This window comes from Trachypithecus francoisi, unplaced genomic scaffold (assembly GCF_009764315.1).
Source record: "Trachypithecus francoisi isolate TF-2019V2 unplaced genomic scaffold, Tfra_2.0 Contig00634, whole genome shotgun sequence".
Lineage (NCBI taxonomy): Eukaryota > Metazoa > Chordata > Mammalia > Primates > Cercopithecidae > Trachypithecus > Trachypithecus francoisi.
Window position 1 is genome coordinate 32,736 of NW_022680781.1, and position 22,284 is coordinate 55,019.

Sequence of the window (22,284 nt, forward strand, 5' to 3'; positions counted from 1 at the left end):
CATATGAATTTGGGGGACACATTCAGAAAAGAGCAGGGGTCATGGAAGTTCTCTCTAAGGAGGTGACATTTGATCAGAGACCTGAATGACATGAAAGGATACTAATAAGGTTTGCAAGTCTCAGACATAGTTTCTTCCATGCTGAGAGGTGGCTTAACTTGGTATAAGCAACAAGGACTTGGAGTTGCCTGAGCAGGTGAAGGACCAGAATATAGTTCCCCAGGCAGACAGGACATCAGTCTTCCTACTGACATATGTGGTTGTGCGACAGAGTGCACACACATGCTCAAAATCATCTACTAAGTCCAAATCTATACCTTCAACCAACCAGAGGAAGATAACAATAAACCAATAATAGCTTTTCTATATTCATCAATCCCTCCCCAGTTTTCAAAGTGTTTTTATCTTCTTGAAGCCCAAAGTAGCAAGAAACAGATGGCACACTCAAGGCGGTGGACTGGAGTGAGTTGAGTGAAGGGACTGTCTCAGAAGGTGTTTGTAGGTTGGCCAGAGCTCCTCCATGTACCCTTCAAAATCCCTCCACCTCTTCTCCCTGCGCTTCCTGGACAGGCACAGATGAGAAGGCTAATCTACATTAGTTACATCTGTGACCTGCTTGGCCCTCAGGCACCAAGGTGAGGGGTCATCCATGGCTGGCACTAGGTAAGAGACGAGGGGAAGCGAGGAATGTGAGGTCAAGATATTTATTCCCATATGATTGCCTGAGGCTGGCTATGTCACTTCACAGAAATTAATATCTCCTCCCAAGGCCACTGCTGTGCTACACCTCCAGTGTCAAACCAACTCGCTCCTTTTGGGCTCTTCTCATCCCTTTAAAGCCTAGAGGGATGACTACTTTCCTGCCACTAGCCTTGGGTTTCTGGGAGATTTCTTAGGGTTTCCCTACTTCCTGCCCTCGTCTTTCTAATTAAGCCCTTTATCAGTCAACCCTTCCCAAATCATCTTGATCTGAATGTGCCCCTTCTTTTCTGCTGGGTCTCTAATTGAAGCAACAGGAATAAGGAGGAGATGAAAATTCCACCGTGCTCAGCAATTGTGGAAAGCTGTGGTGACTCCCAGACTGAAAGGGACTAGGAGAAAAAGCAGTTACTAGAACCAGTGTGAGCAGCCACTGCCAGGCGTGGTGCAGAGGAGCAGGCAGACAACTGGAGTGCAGCATCTCAGCGCCATCAGAGGCAAAAGCAGAGCAAGAGCTGGCACTGTCATTGACGGCTGAGGGAACGGTTGCCAGAAGAGTCACCTCACTTGCCCAAAGTCATGTGCCCACAGCTGTGGGGGTCAAGCGCTCCTCTCTTCCCACGTTCCTGCCTTCACCAGCCGAGGAGGAAGTCCCTGTAACACCGTCCACCCTGTGGGGAAATGCCAGGGAGGGAGTCTCTCCCTCTCTTATGGTGCTTTAATCCATCAGACTGGGGAAACCCAGGGTCACCGGACCTCGAGACAATCACGGGACCCGGGTGCTAAAGACCCACAGACCTCAGTCTGTCTTGTCTCCTCTTGGACTTTTTTGTGCCCAAGGTGAACCCACCTTCTCCTCACATATGGCAAGCCACGTAACACAGGTTTCCCTTTCTGCCCCCCAAGAAGGTAAAGACCCACCATTCTCCAGGCTCCCTGCCAGCCACTGAGTAGATAAATGTACTCAGTCTCACTCTGTCTCACGGGAAGGAGCTGAAGTTTCCCATTTGTGCCTCAGATCCAAGACACATTGATCAATCCATCCTTACCTCAGAGCCTGTGTTGAGGGGGTTGGTCTTCAGCTGACTGTCAGGCCCCTGTAGCCACTCTCTCCATCAGTTAGCATCTTATGGAAAGGAGGGGTGAGTCCCAGTCCACCCTATTCCCACTTCTCCAACCTCCAGTAGGATACCAAAGAATCAAGATCTGAACTCAGGTCATATTTGTTCAAGCTCTTTCTTACCCCTCCACGGTGAAACGACCATCCAGTCAGACAGACAAACCTAAACCAGTTTCTAATTCCCATGACACTTATTTCTGCTTGTCATTATTATTATTATTGCTGTTGTTGTTGCTATAATTATAGTTATTATTAGCAGTAGCATGGGCTGTTGTCAGACGTCTAGGTACAAATTCCAGCTGTACGTCATAACAACTATGGGGCTTGGGTAAAGTATTTAATCTCTGTATCCTTCAGTTTCCCCATAGGTGAAATAAGGGTCTTACTTGTATCTGTCTCATGCAGATGTGGTGAACATTAAATGAGATGATGTATGTGCAATCTTTTGCATTGTGCTTGGCACAAAGTAAGTGCTCAAGAAAGTAGCTAATATTATTATCACAATTTTATTATTTAAGCCATCAGAATATTTCAAATGATGGAAAGACTGAGAAATAAAACAAAGGAAAAGGGCTTGAGGCTGGGCGCAGTGGCTCATGCCTATAATCCCAGCACTTTGGGAGGCCTAGGTGGGTAGATCGCTTGAGGCCAGGAGTTCAAGATCAGCCTGGCCAAGGTGCTGAAACCCCATCTCTACTAAAAATACAAAAATCAGCCAGGTATGGTGGCAGGTGCCTGTAACCCCAGCTACTCAGGGAGCTGAGACATGAGAATCACTTGAACCCAGGAGACAGAGGTTGCAGTGAGCCAAGATCCCGCCGCTGCACTCCAGCCTGGGCAATAGAGTGAGACTCTGTCTCAAAAAACAAAAACAAAAGAGTGTGAGAGGAGTTGGCATTCATTCGAATATTCAGGGAGACAAACAATTGCTAAGACACCCCTGGCTGCCAGTCATTTTATACCACGGAGGCATTTACATCACAGAGCATAAACCAAAGTGGGAGGGGATCTGGACTGCATAATTACGCAATGAATTTTAGAGGGTAGGATCTTCTCTTTTTTCTCTATTTTTAAGCAGAAAATAAAAATATAGGCGTAATGGGCTGAATTATATCTCCCCAAAATTTCTATGTTGAAGTCCTAATCCCAAGGATCTCAAAATGTAACTGTATTTAGAGACAGCATCTTTAAAGAGGTAATTAAGTTAAACTGAGGTCCTTGGGGGACCTAACCCAATATGACTGGTGCCCTAATAGAAAGAAGAGACTAGAACCTAAGGGAAGACCATGTGAAGACACAGGGAAGACAGTGTCTACAACCGTGGGAAAAGCCCTCTGACAACACCAACCTGCCAACACCTTGAACTTAGACTTCCAGCCTCTGCAATTGTGAGGAAACTAACATCTGTTGTTTAAGCCACTGAGTCTGTGATCCTTTATTACAACAGCCCTAACAAACGAATACTATAGGTAATAAACAGAGACTTTCCCACCAAACCACAGTCATTAGGAGGATGCACATTTACTTAAACAGGATCTCTGACTCCTACTGCAGAGTCAGGTTTCTTCATGGCATCACCACATTGTTCAAAGCCAAGGTAAACAGAAATCACCTTTGAAAGCCATTTACCTTTGCTCTGCTCCTTGACTGCTATCTGTACTCCTTCCACCCACCCAGCCCTACCTAGCACATCAGCTGCCTGTTGCTCTTTTGGATAAGGACTAAAGAAGGTATTAGTTTCGATTAATCCACACTTAAAGTTCAAGAACAATTGATGATGAATCAGTGACACCATCTTCCTCTGACCTAGGGCATGCCATGTGGAGGAGGCACACTCACATGTGTAGAGCAGGGAAAGGCCTTGGCAGTCCTCTGATCCTCTCTTCCACTACCAGCTGTGTGATCCAAAACAATGACCTAACTCCTCTCTGTCTCATTTCCTGTATCTGTAAAGTGGGAATAATTATCGTATGACTTCATAGAATTATTGCAAGGATTAAATCGTTGAATTCATATGAAAGCAATTTGTAAGGTTTCATGTTTCCTACGAAGGTCAGGAAGTCATTAATCAACCAACAGTTTTGAGTATTTACCTTGGACCAGACTGTCTAGGGTGTGCATTATATTGTAGGCATCTAAAAACTACAAATCACATGATACATAATCGGAGTGCAAGAAGATGAATGGCATGTGGCTTTTCCCCTCATGGAATCCACACTTAAAGGAAGAAATGGATGTTAAGACAGTAATGCAGGTGGCAAGGGTTATACTGTAGAATTGTTGAGGTCACTGCAAAGCAGCAAGCGCAGCCTCTAAATCCCCTCTGTGACTTATGGAAGTTGTAGTCTCTAAATGGTTAGTGGAGGCAGAAAACAAGAGCTAACCTGGTAAAGGAAGCTAACTGCAGGGAAGGAAGAACATTTCTCACCCAGGGACAGACGGCAGGAATAAAAGCATTTGAGTGTGAAATGAACAGGGTTTGTGTCTTTGTTTGGGTTCTTCCAGAAGCAAACCTTGAGATAAGGATTTGAATGCAAGTAATTTATTCAGCGGTGGTCCCAGTAAACATAAGCAGATTGGAAAATGAGAAGGAAGGCAACCGATAAATGATGCAGCGCGACTGGAGCTTAATCCCACTGGGAAATTCAGGGAAATGGTGTGAGAGCATGCCTCAAAATTATCAGGCCCAAGGGGCGAGGGAGCCGGGACTCTCTAGCAGTTCCCATTGGCATTGGTCAAGTGCTGCTTCCCTGGGGTGTTAATTTCCTGGCACCGCCCAAGTCTGCGTTTCACATGGGCAGAGTGCCCTCTAGTGGCCAGAGAAAAACACCATCTAGTGGCGAAGAAACACAAGGGCTGACATTTGAACCCTGGGGAAGAGGATGCAGACAGCACCTACAGCATCACACACCACATGCACACAGAAGTACAAATGCTTCCGTGTTCTGGAGCACATATCCCACTGCGGAGTTGCAGACAATAAAGCTGAAGTGATAGGTGGAGGCAGGGGCATGCATATATGTCATGCTTCAGTGTGTGAGCTTTATCCTGGGGGCAATAGTGAGGCATTGGAGGGATTTAAGATAGGGAGAGGCATGGTCAATAGTGTATCTTTAATGGATCACTCTGGCTGCTGTGTGAAGGATGCCTTTGAATGGAACAAGACTGGAGTCAGGAAACCCAGTAGGAGGCTCTCATTTTAGTGATCAAGAAGGAAAATGGGAAGAGCCTGATTTTTAAAAACACACAGTGGTAGGAGAAAACATGTTTAGAAGACAAAATCAAACCCAGCAGAACTTGGTGATTTATTGAAGATGGATACAATGGGGAAGGAGTCAGGATGATTCTAAACGTGTCTCATTTTGATGATTTGGCAATGCTGGTGCCACCAAGTGAATTAGAGAGCAATGCAGCAGACAGGCTTAGTTGGAGAGAAGATGCACTAGGTTTATGGAATTTGTGACTGAAGGAGGGTGAGGGCAACCAAGGATGAGACATGGAAGCTTGAAGCCCAAGGAGGATAACTGACCTTGACACAGGAATTTAGAAACTGTCAGCACATGGGTATTGAAAAGGCTGGGACTGAAACAGATGGACCAGGCAAGTCTGTAAAATTGAACAATTCAGTTGGCCAAGGACAGAACCATAGCAATCACCAACATGTAAGGTGGAAGAGAAGCAAAAAAAGGTGGGGGGGCATTCTCAGAGGGGCCAGGCATGAGAAAAGCAAAGGACATCACTAAAGTATAAAAAGTCAAGAGAATCAAGATCTTGGGGTGATCAACAAAAACACCAATCTGCAAGTATCCAGTAGGATGTAAAGTTACATGTGTGCATTGGTTTTTCCACTTTGACTGGCAGGCTAGACTGTTCTTAGTTCATTTCATTCCAGCTGCATTAAGAGCATGGGAATAGGCAGTGAAGGTAACTAGTTTGAGAAGTTTGGAAACAAGGAGGAGAGAAACTGGTTGACAGCCACAAGTGTCTGCAGGATCCAGGCCACTTTGTTCTTTTTCTTAGAAGAGACTCTTAGAGGATGAGGAGGAGCAGGGAGAGGAGGCCAGGAGAAAAAAATGAGAAAGAAAAGGATCACTGAAAAAGTAAGTTGCTGAAGAAGTTATAAAATGATCAGGTAGAAGTATTGACCTTCAGCAAGAGAAGGAAAGACAGACACATCATCACCTGGAGTTGAAGTGAAAGAGAAGAAAATGGGTAACAGACAAGTCTATGAGGATTGGAACAGAGGTAAGTCACCACCAAGAGCCACCACCATGTTCTCAATGAAGTAGAAAGGTAAGATCATCCACTAAGAGAAACAGAGTAGAGGGTTAAGCGGAGATCTGAGGGTTTGGACTAGCCATTGAGGAGAAAAGAAAAGGAAGCTGACCAAGAATGAATAACCTTGCAGTCAGAACTCAGGGCCCAGCTGAGGCTGGAGACCATGAATTTTCAGTCATCACTTTCTATATGGTGATGATGCTGTGGTTGTGGTGCAATGGACTGAATATTCATGATCCTCCAGAATCCATATGGTGAAACCCTAACTCACAAGGTGATGGTATTAGGAGGTGGGAACTTTGGGAGGTGATTAGATCATGAAGGTGAAAACCCTCACGGATGGGATTAGTGCCCTTATTTTAAAAGGCCCCGAAGACTTGCCTTGCTTCTTCCACCACTTGAGGACACAGTGAGAAATCACCATCTCTGAACCAGAAAGTGAGTCCTCACCAGACATCAAATCTGCCAGTACCTTGATCTTGGACTTCTCAGCCTCCAGAACAGTGAGAAATAAATTTCTGTTGTTTATAAGCCACTCAGTCTGAGGTATTTTGTTATAGCAGCCCATGTGGACTAAAACACACAGTGTTGACATAACAATATCCAAGCCTCATTTTCTCTCTCTCTGTGGGTGGGTGCCTGTGCCCCTGTGTACACACATGTGTGCACAGGAAGCATCATTGCAGAACCAACCTCTGATGACCAATTCTGGTGCCCTCTGTGTGTCTCTGTCCAGGAGCTGTATTCTCAATCCTATGATGCTGTTGGGGTGATGTTTGCCTCCATCCCAGGATTTGTGGACTTTTACTCTCAGACTGAAATGAATAACCAGGGAGTGGAATGCCTGCGCTTGCTGAATGAGATCATTGCTGACTTTGATGAGGTAAATCTAAGCCTGGGACATTTACAATCACAAACGGGCATCATTGTCAAAGCATTGTGTTATTCATTGTAGGAATTACTTATTTTTTTTGCACTTATGGAGTTCCAGCCTGCATTATAACACAAACATGCTTTGTCTGATTTAATTATCACAATTATCACCTGAGTTAAATGCTATTGTTTCTCTATTTGGGGGATCAGGAACATAAGGCTCAGGGAGGCTAAGTAACGTAACCCAGTGTCGCACAGCTGGCAGATGGCAAAAGGCAGGACTTGACTAGAAGCCTGTATGAGGTCAATACTACTCAGGCACTGACACCACAGAGGCTGGACGCTGACTCAGGCATTGCTCCATCTTCTCAAAGTGTCAGAGATAAAACTGTCCATTTGCAGTTGGTCAGAGAACTAATTGCAAGTATAAACATACTACAGATAGCAGTTTCTTCCTCCAGGCTCCATTAGTCTAGTGAACACATTCTGTGAGGGGAAATACTCATGCTGTACTTCAGTTCCAGTCATAAACTTGACACAAGTGGGCCTTCTCCTCCCCCATTCTCCATCTTGAAGGACACCAGTGTCCATCCAGTTACTTAAGCCTGAGATGGGAAGCAAGTGATTCATTGAGAAAACGCTATGGAAGAAGCCAAATCCCTGCCTAACCCCAGAGGGAACTCAGGGACACAAATGGTACCACTGTCTCACACTGAGGCAGGGGGCCAGGCTTTTGCATACCCATATTGGTCAGTCATTGTTGGTCATGGGCTGCCCTGGTAGAGGTACCTAGCCTCCCAGGCATTTCTAGCAAGGGAGTTCTCATGAGGCCCGGCAAATTATCCAAAACAAGGTATGGCAATGCATTGTAAGTAGCCAGCACTCATGACATTTTGGAGGATGGCCCCACAAAGGGCTTGGGGTGGGAAACAAGAGTAACTACTGTATCACTCTAAATAGCATCCTCTCCCTCCATCCCTACATTCGATCCAGCTACTGAGTCCAGTGAAGTCTTTCTTTCCATTGTAGATATTTATGGTGCAAAATGTGATGTTTTGACATATGTGTACATCGTGGAATGATTAAATTAAGCTAATTAACATATCCTCACTTCTGACCACTTTTTTGTGACAAAAATATTTAAGATCTACTCTCTTGGCAATTTTCAAGTATGCAATACATTATTATTAACTATAGTCACTATGTTACGCAATAGATCTCCAGAACATATTCCTCTTGTCTAACTAAAACTTTATACCCTTTAACTAATATCTCCCTGTTCCCACCCCACCCCCCAGGTTCTGATAACCACCATTCCACTCTTTGCTTCTGAGTTTGACGTTTTTTCTAGATTCCACATATAAGTGATATCATATGTATTTGTTTTTCTGTACCTGGCGTATTTCATTTAGCATCGTATCCTCCAGGCCCATCCATGTTGTTGCAAATGATAGGTCTTCATTCTTTTTGTGGCTGAATAGTATTCCACTGTGTGTATGTACATGTGTATGTGTGTGGTGTGTGTGTGTGTATCCATTCATTTCTCAATGGACATTTAGGCTGATTCCATAGTTTGCCTGTTGTGAACATGCTGAGATGAACATGGGTGTGCAGACATCTCATCAACTTTCTTAATAGCTCTCACACCTGCCTTTTTCTCACCATCAATGCTGCTTTTATCTTGCTTCAGGCCATATCATTTCTCTCCTAGACAACGGCAGTCAACTCCTATCTGCTCTCCCTGCCTGCATCTCACCATTAGCAACCACCAAAGGCAGGAGTATTTTGTCACATCCCTTTGAAGCCTAAACCCTTCTGTGGCTCCCCTTCATCAACTCTAGCAGGTCACTGGGGGCCTTGCACTTACTGCCCCTGCCTCCTCTCCAGCCTTACCTCTCACTGTATGCCACCTGGCCAGCACCACCTGACTACTTACAAGCCAAAAAGCCCACCTGGCTCTCACACACTGTGCTTTCTGCATGGAGGCCATGCCATCCTCGCCCTTACCCCATTCTCTCTCCCTTGACTCCATGACCAGCTGAAAAGTTAACATTCATTTAACAGTAAATTCAAACATTACTTCTACTTTTGAAGGCCTCTATCCAGGTAAATGTTGTCACTCCTTTTTTAGTGAAAAACTTATACTCTGAGAAACTTCCTATCATAGAGGCTGAAACCCTTCAGTACCACCTTGTTTACCATCCACTAGCCACTTAGTTCTAGGGTAGAAGCCCATGTTACTAATCTCTATAGGTTTTTACAAGTGTTGCCAGAAATTCAAAGCATTTTCAATATATATCATTTGATAGTTATTTACCTCTCACACAAACCCTTAGGCTAGGAATTATTAGCCTTCATTTTAAAAATAAGCAAAGCTGAGACTTAGAAACACCAAAAATGACCAGGGTCACATACCACTAAGTGGCAAAGCCAAGATTTGAATGCCAGTCTCCCATACTGCTTTGATTTGTAATCATTTGTGTTGCACTGTTTCTCACTTACGTGGCATTTCATGGTAATGATTTTGAAGTCATAACCCCAAATACGGTTATCGTAGTTGCCCTGGGATGGTTGTGGGGGGTCAAGATGGATAAGACATGATCGCTTCTTGCCTCCCAAGGCTTCACCATCCAGTGGGAGGCAGGATGAGTATGTGCTGCCCTAACACAAGAATCACTGGGCCGGGCGCGGTGGCTCAAGCCTGTAATCCCAGCAGTTTGGGAGGCCGAGACGGGCGGATCACGAGGTCAGGAGATCGAGACCATCCTGGCTAATACGGCAAAACCCCGTCTCTACTAAAAATACAAAAACTAGCCGGGCGAGGTGGCGGGTGCCTGTAGTCCCAGCTACTCGGGAGGCTGAGGCAGGAGAATGGCGTAAACCCGGGAGGCGGAGCTTGCAGTGAGCTGAGATCTGGCCACTGCACTCCAGTCCGGGCGACAGAGCGAGACTCCGCCTCAAAAAAAAAAAAAAAAAAAAAAAGAAGTCACTGGTAAGTGTACTAGTACAGAGGGCCTTGCAAGGTGAGGAGGGGAAAGCAATTTTGTGACAGTAGCACCTTTGCCTCCTATCCTCTATGCTAGGCCATAGGCTCACTAAGATAGAAACCATATTCTTGTATCTTGTTATGTCTCCAGGGCCCAACTCTGTGTCTAGCACATAAGAGATGAACATGGCAGATACTTGCTAAGTACTTGCTAAAGGAATTAATTCATTAATGGGAGGACAGAAACAAGCTGGCAGATAGTAAGGTGAAGATAGGTTAACACAATTCAAAACATACTTCCAATTTTTTTAAATTACCCTATTAAAAATATCTGACTAAAGGTTAAGACGTCAGGCTTTGTTGTATTTTAAACTTTACAGCAGGGGTGTCCAGTGTTGTGGCTTCCTTGGGCCACACTGAAAGAAGAATTGTCTTGGGCTACATATAAAATACACTAACACTAAGGATAGCTGATGGGTTTTTTAAAATTTGCCGCAAAAAAATCTCATAATGTTTTAAGACAGTTTACAAATTTGTGTTGGGCCACATTCAAAGCTGCCCTGGGCCACAGGCGGCCAGTGGGCCTCAGGTTGGACAAGCTTGCTTTATAGTAACTCATCTTCCAAAAGTGCTCCTTCTCATATTTTAAACTTGTAACGAATAAAGTACGTTTGAATTACGTTTGCATCTCGGTGAACCAAATTGTAGACACTCTAGACTTGGAAAGCAGAGGAAGAAGGGCAGTGCCCCTAGTGGTTGAAATTGGTGTTTGCAGAGGGAAGTTGGAGAAAAGGGGATTAGTCTAGGAGGCTGGGTTCTTTAGAACATGGGCGTTAGACCAGGAGGAAAAGTATGAATAAGAGGAGGAGGAGGAGGAGTAGATGGGAAGGAGGGGAGACAGGAGAGAGAAGAGAGGCAGCGATGAAGAGAAAGATGAAAAGAGGAGGAAAGGGGAGGAGGTGGAAGAGAAAGGGTAGGGCGGGGGGAAGGTAGGGGAGAATATAGTCAACAGGAAAAATAAAAACGCAGCCTGAACTGCCAGCCCAAACACTCTCAGCTTTGCCTGTGTGGGTGCTTGGGTCACTCAGGCAGGCACCCCCCCCTTTTTTTTTTATGTCAAGAGAGGACCTCTAGATTCTGCCTGACTGAGTTCCAGCCAGACGCCTGCTGTTCACTTTAATACTGATGCTTCTCTTCTCGCTGATGTAATTACCACAGGAATCTGAGATCATGCAAAATTCTCTCCTGGTTCAGAGAAAATCTGAACTTTTCACAGATCACACTCTCCAAGACTGTGTTTGCAATAACCCAACTCAAGGGCTCCTCACCCCACCGCCCCTACCTCAACAAAGGGCTTAAGAGCCCTCTCACATCTAACTTCTCCATTTGCTCTAGTGAACAAATGGGCTGATCAGGGACCACGCTATGCCTGCAGACACTTTTAGCTATAGAGTAAATGAATCTGTTGTGTGGATATTAAATGAGATAATGAAGTTCCTTTCTGCCTCCAAATTATCTTCTGAGGGGGAGGCTTACCAGAGCCTGAAGCTAGCTCTTGGCCAAGTGGTTCTGAAGAGAAGGAAAAGTGCCTGCTCTCCACAGGACCATGTCAGATCAGTCCACTGCCAGCAGAAAGCTGGGGGAAAGTAGTTACAGGGAGGCAGAGGGAGGGAGGTGAGCAATTGAAGATGTTCCAGGATTTTAAAGCTGAAACATTAGCAGCTGAAGGGCTGCCAAAACACCAAATATGTTTGGTTAGTGTCTGAAAGCAAAGATCAGTCATGATCCAAGGCTGAAGACCTGTATACCCTGGGCACAACTGGCAGAATCTCTGTGAGAGCAGAAGAGGGTCTTCACTTTAGTTCAAGAAACAAAAATAATAAACAAAGGCTGCCCCTGCTGTAAATCAGGCTACACACAACCCCCCACCCCCACCCCCCCGCCCCCCAAAGCAAAGCATCTTCCTGTGTTCTCCATGTTCCCAGAAGAGTTTCTCTCAAGGAGGAATTTTCCAAGTTTCTTAGCCCCTGATTAATTTTTTTTTTTTTTTTTTTTTTTTTTTTTTTTGAGACAGAGTCTTGCTCAGTCACCCAGGCTGGAGTGCAGTGGCACGATCTCGGCTTACTGCAAGCTCCACCTCCCGGGTTCCCGCCATTCTCCTGCCTCAGTCTCCCAAGTAGCTGGGACTACAGGCGCCCGCCACCACGCCCGGCTAATTTTTTGCATTTTTAGTAGAGACGGGGTTTCACCGTGTTAGCCACGATGGTCTCGATCTCCTGACCTCGTGATCTGCCCGCCTCGGCCTCCCAAAGTGCTGGGATTACAGGCGTGAGCGCCCCTGATTAATTTTAAGACGATGCCTGAAACAAGAGAGTCTGTAGAGAATTCTGCTCCGTCTGCCTGTCTGTCCACCCCAGGATGACATGAGACCCTGAGGATATTACAATCTTAAATGGAGGCAAAGGCTAGAGAATCAGAAATTGCATCTAAATGTCTTCTAAGAGTGGGAATAAGAAGACAAAGTTTAGACTTGGGAATCAGTGAGGTTTAAGTTTGATCCTAGCTCTCCCACTCAGGGCCGGCTTCGCAAGCCTGCAGCCTGTGCAGTCACAAAAGGGACCCACATTTGTTTTAATGTTCTGCTGTTGCTCTCATGGACATCTTAATGTTTGAAAAAGGTGTTCCACATTTTCATTTTGCACTGAGCCCTGAAAATTATGTGTGGTCCTGTTTTCCCTCTCTCACCCTGGGACCTTGGGCCACATTATTTTACCACATGGAGCCTCTGCTGATTCATCTGCAAAATGAATCTGAGAGTATTAAGCTCAAAGTGCCACTCAGAGAAACAGATCATCACTGGAGGCAGAGCCCCTAGTTCTGTGCCATAGCATATGTGGACATCCCCTCTTCCAGTCTACTTTTTAATCTGTTTAAAATGTTTAATTTATGCTTTGAATATTTTTTAAAATATGAGCTACTGTGGAGTTTTTATTTTTAGTACAGATGGGGGTTTCACCACATAGGCCAGGTTGGTCTCGAACTCTTGACCTCAGGTGATCTGCCTGCCTCAGCCTCCCAAAGTGCTGTGATTCCAGGTGTGAGCTACCATCCCTAGCCTGGAATTTTTAATCTAATGGTTACCTGCAAGGGCTTTAAATGTATGTAATTTAGCCATTTTCTCAATCTGTGTCCTTAAACAAGTTATTTAATCCCTCTATGTACCTCAGTTTTCCCGTCTACAAAATGAGATACAGTAGGGTCGTTGTAAGTTAAATGCAAAGACTAAAAAGCACTTACGACTGTATTTGATGCGATGGACTGAATAGCATCTCCTCCCCAAAATTCATGTGCTGTGAGAAATGAGTTTCTGTTGTTTAAGTTGCTTTGATTATGGCTGCTTGAGCAGACTAATACACTTGGCATATAATTATGATCATTAAATGTTCATTTTATTATTATGTGTATTTTTTCTAGTGTGGCTGTAACAAAGTACCACACATTTGGTGTCTTAAAACAACGGAGGCCGGCCACTGTGGCTCACACCTGTAATCCCAGCACTTTGGGAGGCTGAGGTGGGCGCATCACGAGGTCAGGAGTTCGAGACCAGCCCAGTCAACATAGTGAAACCCGATCTCTACTAAAAATACAAAAAATGAGCCAGGTGTGGTGGTGGGCACCTGTGATCCCAGCTACTCAGGAGGCTGAGGCAGGAGAACCACTTGAACCCAGAAAGTGGAGGTTGCAGTGAGCCAAGATCGCATCACTGCACTCCAGTGCTGCTGGTAGCCCAAGAGAAGTGAGGCTGAAGACAGCAAGCAGCATGGGACATGGAGGGCCTCCGGGACCTGGACAGGAGCAGTTTCAGTGGCATGACAGGACTGGGCTTAGGAAAAAATGAGGAGGAGGAAATTGGAAGCAATCCGTCTAGACAACTCTTTTCAGAAGTTGTACAGGAGATAAGTAGAAAGGAAAGTGATGTCAAGAAAGACTTCTGTAGGATAAGAAATTTCATAGCAGGCTGTATGCCGATGGGAAGATCTAGCAGAGAGGGTGAGATGGATGGAGTCAGGGACAAAGGAGAATGCTGGAGCCACATGCCTACAAGGGATGGAGCCTGTGAATACCTGTGGGGCTCGGCCCTCAGCAGGAGCACTGAGAGTTTCTCCTCACACCTGGAGAGAGGCACATGTGTGCACACAGGTGCAGGTAAGTGGAGTGAGCTGTAGAAGTGCCTGGAGAAGCAGGTGTGCACTATAATCTCCTGCCAAAGGCTCACTCCAGACGTGAGGTTAAAACTGTGCCCTGTGCAGCCTTGGAGGTGAGCCAGCTCCATCACCAAGTCTCAGGTACTGTCTCCTTGAAACTGAGAAATACCTATGCCATAGCCCCTGGGCAGACAACATGTAAGAGGAAGGCTAGAGCTAGTTCCTGCCTTTAAATCAGTATGTCAAAAGCAATCTCTAAACCAGAGGTCAGCACACTTTTCCTGTCTTCTCCAGGGACTTCTCCAGCCCGCTCCTCTTACCTGCACCTGCCCCTGTGTGCACACATGTGCCTTCTCTCCAGGAATGGGGAGGAACTGTCAGGGCTCCTGGCGAGAGCGGAGCCCCACAGGCATGCATAGGTCCCATCCCTTGTCACCTAGGCATTCTCCCTTTCTCCCTGACTCCATCCATCACCTTCTCTGCTAGATCTTTCCCATCGGCATACAGCCTGCTATGAAATTTCTTTTTGATTGTTCTTCACCCACAATAGAGTATAAGCTTCATGAGAACAACATTTATTCCTGTTTAGTTTTGACTTTGAAGCCAAAAACTATGTAGTGTAAAAGCAGAGGAGTCCCAACCCAGCTGTGCTGAACCACACAGAACCGTGTTCTAGTCGTTGGCCCGTGCCGTTCCCAAGAATTTGGGAAAGGGCATGACCTTGTAAACTGAGTACTATAGATCTGGAAACTACATCATCAAGAGATTACTTTGGGGAAATTCAAAGGAATTTCCTTTCCTTCAACTTAAAGCCTGGCTTACCACACCATGGCCAAACTGGCCTCTTCTTCACTCTTTGGACCTCCTGTGCATTCTTCCCAACCTCCAGACCTCATCTATGCTGACCCCTATTTCTGGATGTTCCCCTTCCCATGACCCCAGCTTCCCCAACACACACAAATTCATTCACTCACTGCTAGAAAAACCCCTCCTCACCCTTTAGAACTGAAGCTGGAAATCACTTGCTGAGGGATTCCTTCCAAGATCCTCCAGATTAGATCAAAATGGCCTGATCTCCTCATCCATCTACCCTATATGTTTCCAACATAAACTCTATTAAAATTGAACTAGGGCATGTTTTGTGTATTTATTTTTAACATCTGACCTCCCTACTTGGGTTGGTAGAGCTCATGTATCTTGTTTATCCAACATATAAGAACTCAATGAACAGTTACTGTATTAGTTTCCTACTGCTGCTATAACAAATGACTACAAATTTAGTGGCTTGAAACAACAGAAATCTATAATCTTACTGTTTGGAGGTCAGAAATCCAAAATGAATTTTACAGGGCTGTGCTCCTTCCAGAAGCTCTAGGGGAGAATCTGTTTCTTTGCCTTTTCTTGCTTCTAGAGACTACCTGCATTCGTTGATTCATTGCCTTCTCCCTCCATCTGCAAAGCAAGCAATCAAGTCACTCAGACTTCTTCTTCCACCATAACAACTCCTTCTCTGATTGTCCTGCCTCCCTCTTTCACTTATAATGACCTTGTGATTAGATCGAGCCCATCCAGATAATCCAGGAAACCTCCGCACCTCAAGATCCTTTGCCTTATCACACCTGCAAAGTCCCTTTTGCCGTGTAAAGTGCCATATGCACAGGTTCCAGGAATTAAGACATGGGCATCTTTGGGATCTAGGTTCAGGAAGCATTATTCTGCCTACCACCGTTGCTAATAAGACACCAAGGTTTCCCTCTCTTAGTATTGAAACCCAAACCACAGGTAAAGTTAGAGGAAATGTCCCAGGATTGTACCCACTCTTTCCTTTAATCATTCACTCATTCATTCATCTCTACATTCTGACCAGGTGCTGAGTAGTAAACACAACAGGGGAAAATATGTGCTCCAGGAATATTACATTCCCATGAGGAAGAAGACAATAAATAAGCCATATCAGGGATAAGTGCTAAGGAAAGAAGGTAAAACAGGGAAGGAAGATAAGAATATGTCTGTGGGGAAGGAAGAAAGAATATGTATGTGGGGATGGGATGCTGTGTTCAATTTTAAATATGGTGGTCAAGAAGACTGCACTGCAAAGATGGGATTTGAAGAAAGACCTGTAGGAGGTGAGGGAGTAGGCCATGCAGTTGTCAGAGGGAAGAGTAGCCCAGCAAGGGAACAACAGGTGCAGAAGTCCTGAGGCTGAAGCAAGCTTGGCTTCTTCTCAGGTCAGTGTGGCAAGGGGTGAAGGAGATCAGTGCAGCTGGAGCAGAGTGAGAGAGGGAGACAAAAAGCGAGGGGACAGGTCTTGGCAAGTCTTGCAAGTCACAGTGAAGACTGGCTTTGACCTTGAGTAAAACAGGAAGCCATAGCAGGGTTTTGCACAGAGCAGAGACAGGATCTGACTTACATGTGAAGGGGCAGACCTACCTCTTAAAGAGTACCAGGCTACACCCATCTCCACTCCTGACCCTTAGCAAGTGCTCATCAAATATATGTGACTGGCTGAAAGCATGATTCTCAGAGAGAAAAGCAGATAACTTGAGGATGCTGAACCATCAGAGGTAGCTCATTGTGAGCCAGGGGTCTGTTTTCAGGAGGCCCAGGCTGCTGGAAGAATAAACACCAAGGCTAACACCATTGCCTGGCTCTCTTTCAGTTGCTTGGTGAAGACCGATTTCAAGACATTGAAAAGATTAAGACCATTGGCAGCACCTACATGGCCGTGTCAGGCCTGTCACCTGAAAAACAGGTAAAAGACTCTTTGGACTCAGCCACAACGCAATGCAGGGGTCTTGCTGTTGTCATGTCACCGATGGTGGTGAAGCCTCTGTCACCAAGATCCTTGGGGAAAGATAGGGAGAAAATCTAATGGACTGGATTGTAATAGTTATGTGATGTGGATTTGCCCCCAAGGTAAGTAGAGTCTACCAGATGAAGCCATGCTGCTTTTTTGAGAAACTTCTAGGCTTTGTTCTGAACCTCATTGTTCCTTTAAACAAAATCAAGAGCCAAGAAATAACCTATTGTGATTTCATTGTGGATCTTACTAAACCCCTAATACTTGCCTCTTTTTTCTTATTTTTATTTTGTCTTTCAAAAGTCTTACATAATAATAATAATAATAGCTGCTGCTTTTTGGAGTGTTGACTGTATTCCAAGCACTGGTGTTAAATAGCAACACTGTCTACCTTCCAGGGTTAATGTATGAATTATCTCAGATAATGTCATGCTCCCCAAGCAAAGCCTTGCATCTAGTAAAGTCCTCAGTTAGTGTTAAATGAATATGAGTCCAGATACTTGGGGAAATGGAATTCTCATCAATTTCTTCCAATCCTTCCTATGCTTTTTTCCAACTAAAAACAATAAAATACTTCAAGAGTGACTATCTGGGATGAAACTCAGGCTGGTTATTATTTGGTATGTGTGCAGCATGGATCAGAAAACTACAGCCCACAGGTCAAATCTGGCCCACCCTCTGTTTTTATAAATAAAACTTCATTGGAACACAGTCATGCCCATTCATTTATATTTTGCCTATTGCTCCTTTCAAGCTAAAATGGCAATGTTGAGGGTCACAACAAAGACCATATGGTTCACAAAGCTTAAAATATTGGCTATCTGGCCTTTATTGAAACTATTTGCTAACCTCTGTTCTATAGGGGCACAAAGTTCTCTCATATAAAAAATGTCATTCAATACCTACGAAGTAGGAAGGGCAAGTATGCTTATCCCCATTTTATAGATTTGGAAACTGAGGTTCAGAGAGGCCCAGAGCCTTATGCAGCACTTCCCTTAGGAGTTTTGTAAGCAAATGTATCCCTTAAACACACACTGTGAGCAATTCAAAGGAAATAGTTCTTAGATTGGAAAAGCTACACATACATGGGAGCATATACACACACACACACATACCCACACACCCCCAACACACACGCACATACACACATACACTCACACCCATTCACACACACGCCAGTGAGCATACACTCAGGAATTGATGCTACATCAACCTGAACAGACAGGTGTAGATGTGGACAAAGGAACACAATGACCCACATATACTACACTCTTGCAAGCAAATATCATGTCTTCCCATGTTCTGAGATACCAGTGACTTGAGGGTAGAGGGGCTCACCCACATGATTATTTCCTTTAAGGGATGTGCAGGTAGGGTTGGATTGGTATGTAAAGCCCCTGCTGCAGAAATGTTAATGTTCCCCACATTCCACATTAAATGAATTCTTCTCCTCGTGTTTGCTTCAGCAATGTGAAGACAAGTGGGAACATTTGTGTGCTCTGGCTGACTTCTCACTCGCCCTGACAGAAAGCATACAGGAGATCAACAAGCATTCATTCAACAATTTTGAACTCCGGATTGGTGAGTAGCAGCTGCAGGTGGGGCCTGATAGAGCCAGCTGACCTTGCTCCGACAGACCCTCCCCTGCCTTGGGCACCAATCCAGGGAAGCTTTTTCCTGCAGAATGCAATAGACCTAGCATGACCCTGCCAAGGATAGAGACAGGGTCAGCTCAGATCTTTTCTTAGTTTCCTCTCAGTCGAGATGCTGGAAACAAGAGTAGGATACTGGCTTGTGTGCAGAAATACAAAGCAGCCAGCCTTTGGCAAATGCTAGACTATTGTGAAACTCTCTTCCAACTTGCCCGCCCATGCAAGGTCGTGCATAGAGATGTAGCTGACTAATCAGTCATTTAATTCTGACTCCCGGGTAGCTCAATGCTCGTGGTCATTGTATTGCTCTCAGGGTCTTCAGGATAATTCCTTCAGACAAAAGTACGATTCTACTCCTGGGGATGGCAGATAATATATTTCCAGGGACAGGCTTTACTCAGCTACAAAGCTCACCCTTTCTTTGGGCTTAAAGACACCATTGTGCAAAGCAACAATAAAACAAAAATCACTGCAATTAATAATAATCCTTTATAATTTGCCATTCCTTCCACATCTCTACTGAGCCTCAATGATCTCCTAAAATGCAGTCTGAAAACCCCCATCTAGTCCACATTCTCATTTTGTAGATGAGTAAACATGGGCGTAGAAAAAGGGAGTAACTAGCCTAAGATCACACAGCCAAACAGTCACACCAGCAGCAGCTCCAGCATTTCCTAACTCTGAGGCAATGACATTTTGGCTGCCAGAGTGCAGTTTAAAATAACTTTTGCTACAGTCCTCACATTGTAGACATCTTCTGGCTGATATGCCATTTTACTTTATCTGCTTCTACCTTAGCAGCTTTCAAGAAAAAGAGGTCAAGAAATACCAATACCTGACTTGTCAGATCTAAGGAATGCCATATGTCTTTTTCTTTGCATTTAAGGGCTTATATTTTATGTTTTTGATCTATGGATGGGATGTTCAAGGCTTGTTCCCACAGCTTCCATCAATCTTATCAATGTCATTTCTGAAATTGTTGACTACACAATTAAACCAGGAATAAAAAGGGAACCATAATGATGAGCAGAGATATTCTAAGTAAATTCTGAAGATGTTGCCAAATCAGGGTCAACCCTTGTCATGACATATTATACTCCTAGTATAGTTTCACTGATCTCAGATGTTGGAAAATTAACTTCCCAACTGAATTAAGCATCTCAATTTGTGTTTTGGGTCTGCTGTAACCAGCTGTATGACTTTGGGTGAATCATTTAAATCTTCTGTGTCTCTGTTTCCTCCTATGTAAGCTGGGTGTTAAATTATTACCTCCTCTGCCTCCCTACCTCACAATAATAATATGAGAATCAAATGGGATATTGCCTGTCAAAGTTCTCTGCAAATTTTAAAGAGCTAACTATCATTGTGATTCCCATGTACTCTATAGAGTGAGATTTTCAAATTTCCAGTCAATTATATCAGTGTGTATGTGTGTCTTGCTTTTGCCTTGGCTTGGAATAATCTTACCCAGATACCTGCATGGCTATTCCCACCACTTTCTTCAAATTTCTGCTCAACAAGGTCTTTGCTAACCCCCTTACTCCAAAATATACTCTCTTCCATCTTTCTCCATTCTTTTACCCTCATTGATTTTTCTTTGTAGTCCTAATCACTCATTAATATTATATTACATTTGTAAAATTATTTTCTATCTCTCCCCAGTAGAAGGTAAATTCCATGGGGACCAGGGCTGTATTTCTTTCTTTTCCCACCAATATCCCCAATGCCTAGAACTGTACCTGGCTCATAGCAAGTGCCTAGTCAATGTTTGTAGAATGAAATAATTGTGTCTATTAGAGACACACATGCCCACTAACATGTTTGGTGAAATGCTACCATTTCTAGAATTCTGTGTTTCCTAGCAAAGGAGGCACTGAAACTGTCTTTAAAAGTATTTACCAGATAAACTGTGGAAGTGTGGAGAAGTAATAGCCCAAGCAGGGAGAAAGTCAGGACAAAGGCACAAAGGTAAGTAACTGGCTGGAAGGTTAGGAAAACTCCAGCAGTTCAGTGTGGCTATAATGCAGCAGCAAGGAAGAGAGTGGGACAAATGAGGCTGGAAAATCAGGCAAAAGCCATATGAGAGTGGTTCTTGATTGTGATTCTAAGGATCATTGGCTTTATCCTGTAAGTGAAAGGAGCCCTGGAAGATATTTAAGTGGGTCATAACTTGATCAGATGTGCAACTTGATCAGAAAGAGCCCTCTCGCTCCTGCAGCAGTATGGAGGATGAGCTCAAGGGGACAAGGGAGGAGACAGGGAGGACAGTTAGAAAGCCATCGCCATGGACCAGGGGAATGATACTGAGGACCTAAGCTAAAACAGAGAGGAAAAAGGTCTGTCCAGGCTCTCAGAGCACTGTGTCAGTAGAAGCAGGAGATTCCAGGGTCCTGACTTCTGGTCCATGCTCTGATCATCCCATGGACTGAGACAAGTCAGTGTTCATATGAAAATAATAATTATATTCAATTGAACACTCACTGGTTGCCAGGCACTATGCCACAGTGGTTTTATTTATATGATCTCACTAAATCTTCCTTTAATTATTTCCAGTCTATTGATGAGAAAAGTGAGGTCCAAATAGGTAATCTAATAAGTGACTGGGGGCAGGATCTGGACCCTCCCGTTCATCCACAGAGACCACATAGTGATCACTATCCCAGGGAGGGGTCCAGACACCCCAGTGTCCCTCTTCTCCCTCTGACACCCCCAGTGTACCTCTTCTGCCTCTGACTTCTTGCTCCTTTGGTTCACCCCCTAGGCATCAGCCATGGCTCAGTGGTAGCTGGCGTTATTGGCGCTAAGAAACCACAGTATGACATTTGGGGCAAAACTGTGAACCTGGCAAGCCGAATGGACAGCACGGGGGTTAGTGGCCGGATCCAAGTCCCAGAGGAGACCTATCTCATCCTGAAGGACCAGGGCTTTGCCTTTGATTACCGAAGGGAGATCTATGTGAAGGGCATCAGTGAACAGGAAGGAAAAATCAAAACGTACTTTCTCCTGGGAAGAGTCCAACCCAACCCATTCATCTTGCCCCCGAGAAGACTGCCTGGGCAGTACTCCCTGGCTGCGATTGTCCTGGGACTTGGCCAGTCCCTCAATAGGCAAAGGCAGAAGCAACTACTCAATGAGAACAACAACACGGGAATCATCAAGGGTCATTATAACTGGCGGACTTTGTTGTCACCCAGCGGGACGGAGCCTGGAGCCCAAGCTGAAGGCACCGACAAACCTGATTTGCCATAAAAGCATTTTCTTTGTGTTTCTTTTTTTTGTATTTCTTTTATATATAAAATAAATATACTAATAAAAAGGTTTACTTTTTTTTAGAACAAGGATGGTTTCGTTGGTCTTTGAATGTACCAGATCAAGGACACAATTTGAGGTTCTCTTCAAATGTTCCCTTCACAAATATTTATTGGTCACCTCTTGTGTACAAGGTTCACTGGGAAGCAGAGATAAATGAGATCTAGTTTCTGACTTTGAGAGTTTGAGAGACTTACAACTAGGTGGAAAATAGGGACATGTGAAGTGAACAGAAATTCCATACAATCAGATACTCACCACCATCTGCTATTTTTGAGCACTTGCCATGTACCAGGTCAAGTGCCAAATTTTTTACATAATGACCTCCTGTAATCCTAACAGCATTTGACCTGTACATTCAT

General features: G+C 44.6%; 1 protein-coding gene across 1 annotated transcript in view; it reads left to right on the forward strand.

Moving 5' to 3' along the window:
• LOC117087254 (adenylate cyclase type 8-like) overlaps nt 1-21,862 on the forward strand; it is a gene marked incomplete at its 5' end in the record, with an annotated part of 53,498 nt that extends 31,636 nt beyond the window's left edge. The window contains 4 exons of the mRNA XM_033217238.1: nt 6,834-6,980; nt 16,821-16,913; nt 18,428-18,542; nt 21,375-21,862. Coding sequence (XP_033073129.1) covers nt 6,834-6,980; nt 16,821-16,913; nt 18,428-18,542; nt 21,375-21,862 — 843 coding nt within the window. The remainder of the gene's footprint in view (nt 1-6,833; nt 6,981-16,820; nt 16,914-18,427; nt 18,543-21,374) is intronic.
• Nucleotides 21,863-22,284: the final 422 nt, after the last annotated feature.